Source organism: Mirounga angustirostris, unplaced genomic scaffold (genome assembly GCF_029215605.1).
Source record: "Mirounga angustirostris isolate CCGP_5_RB_7025 unplaced genomic scaffold, mMirAng1.0.hap1 SCAF_15, whole genome shotgun sequence".
Lineage (NCBI taxonomy): Eukaryota > Metazoa > Chordata > Mammalia > Carnivora > Phocidae > Mirounga > Mirounga angustirostris.
Window position 1 is genome coordinate 58629522 of NW_026991723.1, and position 6595 is coordinate 58636116.

At 48.3% G+C, this 6595-nt stretch overlaps 1 protein-coding gene across 1 annotated transcript; it reads left to right on the forward strand.

The window, feature by feature from the left end:
- The first annotated feature begins 626 nt into the window (after positions 1–626).
- On the forward strand, positions 627–1571 carry LOC123849383 (olfactory receptor 13C7-like). Its single transcript, XM_045881984.2, has one exon. It carries the CDS (start codon positions 627–629, stop codon positions 1569–1571), a length of 945 nt encoding a protein of 314 aa, XP_045737940.2.
- Positions 1572–6595: the final 5024 nt, after the last annotated feature.

Below are 6595 nucleotides of genomic sequence, written 5' to 3' on the forward strand. Positions count from 1 at the left end.
GAATCCAAAGTTCAGTAATAATAATGAGCCGTGTTTCTGGATCTAGTGATGATGGCATAAAGGGAACATTTTCTTCACATGATCCAGGTTCTTGGGAGAGGACTGGCCAACTCAGTTTAGTTAGAGGCCCTTCACAGTGAGCGTTGCACTTCAAAACCTGCCCCCCACCTTCAGGAAGCTGTGTGTATGCTTCTTAGCCTCTCAGTAGCTACCTCCAGATTCTGCAAATGCCTCAGTTGACTCATAGCCTCAAATGCTGGACTTCTCTGAATTCCAGATTCCCAGAATTCCGTGATTCCCAGAATCATGACCCTATGATTCTTTACTGTCTTATAACCTCATCAGTGCTTTATGCAGACGTTTTATGTCATTGTCTAGTTTTTTTAATTGTCATATGCAGGACAGTTAGTCCAATTTAATTCTTCATTCTTACTAGAAGCAGAAGTTAAATATTATTCTCTACTACATTTTTCCTAGAATCCTGTAGAGATGACTAAATTGTCAGAGCTATTCTCCAGTTGCTCAGCAGGGTGGGGATTTTTGCCCTGTTGCCCAGGCCCTTTTGGAGTCACAGAGTGCTGAAATTGATTGCAGAGAGTTCCTGCAGGTGACAGAGCAGATGCACCATGGACAGGTCCAATCAGACCTCCCCTGTGGTGGGGTTCATTCTCCTAGGGCTCTCAGCCCACCCAAAGCTGGAGAAAATGTTCTTTGTGCTCATCCTCCTGATGTACCTCGTTATCCTGCTGGGCAATGGGGTCCTCATCCTGGTGACCATCCTTGACTTCCGCCTGCACATGCCCATGTACTTCTTCCTGGGGAACCTCTCCTTCCTGGACATCTGCTACACAACCTCCTCAGTCCCCCTCATTCTCGACAGCTTCCTGACCCCCAGGAAAACCATCTCCTTCTCCACCTGTGCCGTGCAGATGTTTCTTTCCTTTGCCATGGGAGCCACAGAATGTGTGCTTCTGGGCATGATGGCATTTGATCGCTATGTGGCCGTCTGTAACCCCCTTAGGTATCCTGTGGTCATGAGCAAGGCTGCCTACATGCCCATGGCTGCCAGCTCCTGGGCAGCTGGTATCACCAACTCTGTAGTTCAGACATCCCAGGCTATGAGAGTGCCCTTCTGTGGGGACAATGTCATCAACCACTTCACCTGTGAGATCCTGGCTGTCCTGAAGTTGGCCTGTGCTGACATCTCCATCAATGTGATCAGCATGGTCGTGGCTAATGTGATCTTCCTGGGGGCCCCAGTTTTGTTCATTTTTGTCTCCTATGTGTTCATCATTGCTACCATCCTGAGGATCCCTTCGACTGAGGGGAGGAAAAAGGCCTTTTCCACCTGCTCTGCCCACCTCACAGTGGTGGTCGTCTTCTATGGGACCATCCTTTTCATGTATGGAAAGCCCAAATCCAGGGACCCCCTGGGAGCAGACAAGCAGGACCTTTCAGACAAGCTCACCTCTCTCTTCTATGGGGTGGTGACCCCCATGCTCAACCCCATCATCTACAGCCTCAGGAACAAGGATGTGAAGGCTGCTATGAAGAACCTGGTATGTCAATAACACCTAACTGAGTGACTATTGGTGATTTCCAGGCTGCCAGAATGCAAGACCTCCAAACTCCTCATTGTATTCATGGGGAAATGGTAACCCAAAGTAGGAAGGAAATTTTCTAAGGTCCATGCTGTAGACCATGGGACTAGGACTAAAAAGGAAACTGCTTCTCTATCGATTCACCCACCCATTGTTCCGTAGTTAATGGAAGCTTCTATGACCCTAAGGCAAGAGCCTTCACATCTCTAGAAATGCTGGCTAGTTGTTGGCTTTGTGCACAACCACAGCGACATCATATCATAGCAATTTTATGCTAGTGAAATCTTAGATTCTCTGCCACCAGAAGCTGGTACATGTCCTTGAAGCCTCATCGGTGTGTGCAAAATTAAGAGACAAACACAGAATCTGGTTTTAGTAGAACTGGGCTCTTGGAATATACTGTGAGGCCCCATATAGAACTGCTAATCACTATACAAGCTTCAGGATTTTCCTAGAGGCCTGTGTTCAGAAAAATGTCATCTATATTATCACAGCATATTGGCTGATAGCACCATGGCAAGAATTCACCTCAAGTCTTAGCACCAGGAGAAGAGGGCTCTTACCTTGAGTGTGGAACACTCTGAGGAAGCCCAGAGAGATGTTTGTGCTCTCCTCCCCATACCCCAGCTCCAGTCACGCACTAATACAGCACCGCATGGCTGAAGGCAGCAACTCTCAATCTTTTGTTCCCCGCACAAGCTACATGACTCACAGCATCAAACACTCCCATGTGGGTGCCCAGACAATAAGGAAATCCAGAAAATGTTTTGGGGAAGGCAAAGGGTTATAATAATCCTCAGTTGCACAGCTATCACCAGCCATTAGTAAGAGTTGGTTATGGCACAGGTGTGATGCGTGATGGGCTGGGGGGCCTGCAGGTTTGGACTCTTGGATAGCAGCCATAACAGCTTGGAGGTTGGAGGTCATATTGGGTGAGAGACCTTTGCACAAAAGAGAGAATTCTACTCAACCTGGTTTAAGAATAATATGGATTTATCCAAAAGTAGGGCCAACCTCAGGCAAAGTTAATCAGACTCTAGCTCCTTTGCTCTGAGATTCTCTTGACTCTTCACTCTTCCAAGTGTCAGGTTTGTTCTCAGGCTGACTCTTCTCGTGGTCACAAGATGGCTGCCATTGTCCCAGACGTGCAGTTTCCCCATTCACTTATGGAATAGAAACCACTGGTTCCTGCAACCAGAGAACAAGTGTCCTGAGGTTTGCTCTGACTGGACCCATCAATGCAAACAGCAAACCAATCACAGTGGCAGGTGAGATAAGGGTATGCAGATTGACTTAGACCAGCAGGACCCTTGTCTGAAACAGAAGATGGGGTCAGTCTAACCTAAGTCTACAGCTGCTATCCAGAGGAAAATCTGGAGTTGTGAGTAAGAAAGTGGTAGAGGGGCAATGGACCCCGGAAGGGCAGCCAACAAATGTCTACCATTTTCTGGGCCCTACGTGAGGCTTCCTGCCTCTGGGAAATCCCTAGGAGGGTAAAGTGCCTCTTTTCTTTTTAAGATCTTATTATTTTTTATTAGAGAGAGAGTGCACGACTGGGAGGAGGGGCAGAGGGAAAGGGAGAGGGGAAGCAGACTCCCCGCTGAGCTCAGAGCCCCAGGAGAAGCTGGATCTCACAACCCTTGAGATCACCACCTGAGCCCAAACCAAGAGTTGGATGCTTAACCAACTGAGCCACCTTGGTGCCCCTAGAATGTCTCTTATTGAATATGGAGGCAGAATATTCCCAGCCTGGTCAGAGGCGGCTCAATGCCAGACTTAATTTGATTAAAGATAACAAATACAGAATATTCCTTGTACATCTGAATTTTTGTCCTAGATTCAAACCTGTTCCTGGGTTGTTTGTACCATATCTCAACTCTGCAGCTGAGAAGTCCTCTTGATGGTTTGCCTTCCGAGGTGAATCTTACTCCTCCTTGGCTTTGTAATTTTATAATTTTTCTACTTTTGGGTTTCCTTTGCCCCATTTTCTCACCTATTTTTAACTTTTTGGCCTTGGATGTAGTTTTGGGTTATGTCAATCCTTTGTGGGATGATGCCAGGCATATATTATGAGACCAACAAGTGAACAAAGCAACAAGCAAGGAAACGAATAAACAAACAAAACCCAAATGAACTAATGACAAAACACGGCAGTGGGAGGGGCAGTGGTGGGACTGTTGGAGACGTAGCGCCTCACAGCTCCTTCTCTGGGCCTTGCTGTCTCTCCCCTGCTCTACCTAAGTTTGGGACTGGATGCCCTCGAGGTCCTTTCCAGGCTGACTTTCCAAGGTGGTGATTCTAACCCCAGGCCATAGGCATGAGACTAGGATGGTGAAAATGAGACTTTGTAAAAGTCACCTTCCAGTATCACGGTCCCTAGGGCACCCTTGTCCTGTGCTGCTTCCTCAACTCCCAGTCCCCTCGACTTATTATATGTGTTACATGATACAGGAGATGGTGATTATAATTATTTCCACATCTGTACTTAGATTTACCTGAATACAAGGCTCTATGAGCAGATCTCAGGTCCTTTGTCGTGGATCCCCCCCGAAGGTATGTCCGTGCTATCTGGCAATTGCACTTGAAAGATTCTGCTCGTTCCCAGATTCTGGGTGGTGGTAGAGGTGCCTTTCATGTAGGATTGCATATAAAATACCAAAACTATCTGCAAAGATTAGGACTTCTTGTGGGCTTTCTAGCAGGAGAGAGGAAAGAGTACATCAATCTCTACTGAACTTCTCTTTGGGCCTGGGGACAGTGAGCAGGGGTCAGAACATCCCTCCTTGGAAAGCTGTAAAATGAGGATCCTACTCTTGTTGAATTGACCACAATCCGACCCTCCTCACCAGCAGAGGTGAGCGGGGCTACGGGCAAATAGAGGAAAGTGGGTTACCCCAGGAGAAGTTGGGCAAGGGGACACAGGGAGGGGCTGGGGCTATCTGTTGCTGTCTCTACATTTTCCTTTGTTTCGTTGTGTTAACATCGTGCTTAGAGCAAGTCTTACTAATAGTGAATAAGAGGGGCGGAGTTGAGCTTTATTACAGCCCTTTGCTCCCCCACCCCATTTAAAAAATTTTCTTTAGAGTCTGGAAACACCAGTGTTCTGGCTCCATCAGCCTCAGCTCTACTAAAACTTCTGCTCATGAATTCTAGGTGATTTCCCTAGTCAACTCAAATGAATTCTTAGGGGGAAAAAAAGGAGAAAAAATTTACTTGAGCCTACGCAAGTAAATCTTTGTTCCTCTAACTAAAAGAGCAAAACTAAACAGACTGAGATGAAAGTTCACTGAAGAGTCACTGGCTCACAGCTGGTACTAGCCACAGACTCAGGAACCATTAAGATTCCCAGGGGATCCTCTGAGGACCAGGGCTGGTTCTGCTTGCTCCCAATTAAGACTGATGCTCTGTTCCCCTGGGAGTTAAGTCCAGGAACCTGAGTATTGTGGAAAGTCCATTAGTATTCCAAATTGAATGATTACAACAGCTGCTTCTTGCACTCCCCAAGAAAACAAGAGAGCAGTTCAAAGAGCAACTGGGTAGGGGAGAATGGGGAGGGGGACATGCGGGCTGCTCCAGTCAGCACAGACTGGGGCTGAGCCATCCTGCCACGTCCCTCCAGAAGTACTGTGAGCCCAGGCCAGGGAGCCAGAGACCTACACTTCCAGTAGCTGTTTGCTACTGTTGAGTTTCTTTCCCTCTCTGAGCCTCAACTTCTTTGTCTGTGAAATGGGAGCATATCCCCCCATTCCTGTCAATAAACAATGCATGGGAAGACACCTAGGAGAGCCCAGAAGGGAGAGATTCATGGCTCACACCCCACAACCTGTCACTCATTGATTAGGGGTCCCCTCTGGGTTTCCCCCTCCACAGTTCACGAGCTATGGCTCCAAACTGCTGATGCCACTGGGGGCACAGATTTGAAGGAGCCTCTGGTGGCCGATCTGTGGCCCTGGCTACCCGTGCCTCTGCACACCCGCCACCTGGTGGCCATTTCTGCCAGCCTCGGAGATCCGTCCTTCTTGAATCTCAGTGTGCTCAAGAGTCACCTGGGGATGTTGTGGAAATGTCGATTTGGAGTCAGTGAGTCTGAGATGGGACCCGAGACCCTGCATCTCTGACAAGTTCCTAGGGGATGCCTATGTTGCTGCTCTGCAGGCCGCACTGAGCAGCAAGCCCTAGAAGACTTGGGAGCAGGCCTGAGGGACTGAAGGAAGAGGCAGGGAAGCAACTCCTGCCTGGAAGGCTCCTGCCACGTGCCAGGTCCGTTGGCGTCAGACACCCGGGCTGGTCTCTCCAGTTTCTAGGGCAGCAGTTTGCCCTGTGACCTCACTTCTCTGTGGATCTAAGGACTGTTGATTGATCAGTTCGTTCAGCTTCTTACTTGTCAGTAGAGTGTTGACTACCTAGCTTCTTACATATGAGACCAGAAACTAGCCATTCCCATTTCCAATAGCTCCAAAGTGCAGTCAAGCGCAAATATAATATGCGGTCAGGGGCACCCAGGTGGCTCAGTCGGTTAAGCATCTGCCTTCAGCTCAGGTCATGATCCCAGGGTCCTGGGATCGAGCTCCGCGTCAGGCTCCCTGCTCGGCGGGAAGCCTGCTTCTCCCTCTCCCTTTGCCTCTCCTCCCTGCTCGTGCGCTCTCTCTCTCTCTCTCTCAAATAAGTAAATCTTTTTAAAAAATAAAATGTGGGGGGTGCCTGGGTGGCTCAGTTGTTGAGCGTCTGCCTTCGGCTCGGGTCATGATCCCAGGGTCCTGGGATCAAGCCCCGCATCAGGCTCCCTGTTCGGCGGGAAGCCTGCTTCTCCCTTTCCCACTCCCCCTGCTTGTGTTCCCTCTCTCGCTGTCTCTCTCTCTGTCAAATAAATAAATAAAATCTTTAAAAAAAAATGTGGTCAGGTGCAGAATAAGAGGCATAATTGTAGCAGAGAAAGAAATACATATCAAATTGTGCAGAAAACACAATTATTATAGTTCCAAAAATTAACCAGA

What these genes read in the sequence shown, in the direction of transcription:
- LOC123849383 (XM_045881984.2), top strand. Translation starts at nt 627, where the DNA reads ATGGACAGGTCCAATCAGACCTCCCCTGTGGTGGGGTTCATTCTCCTA.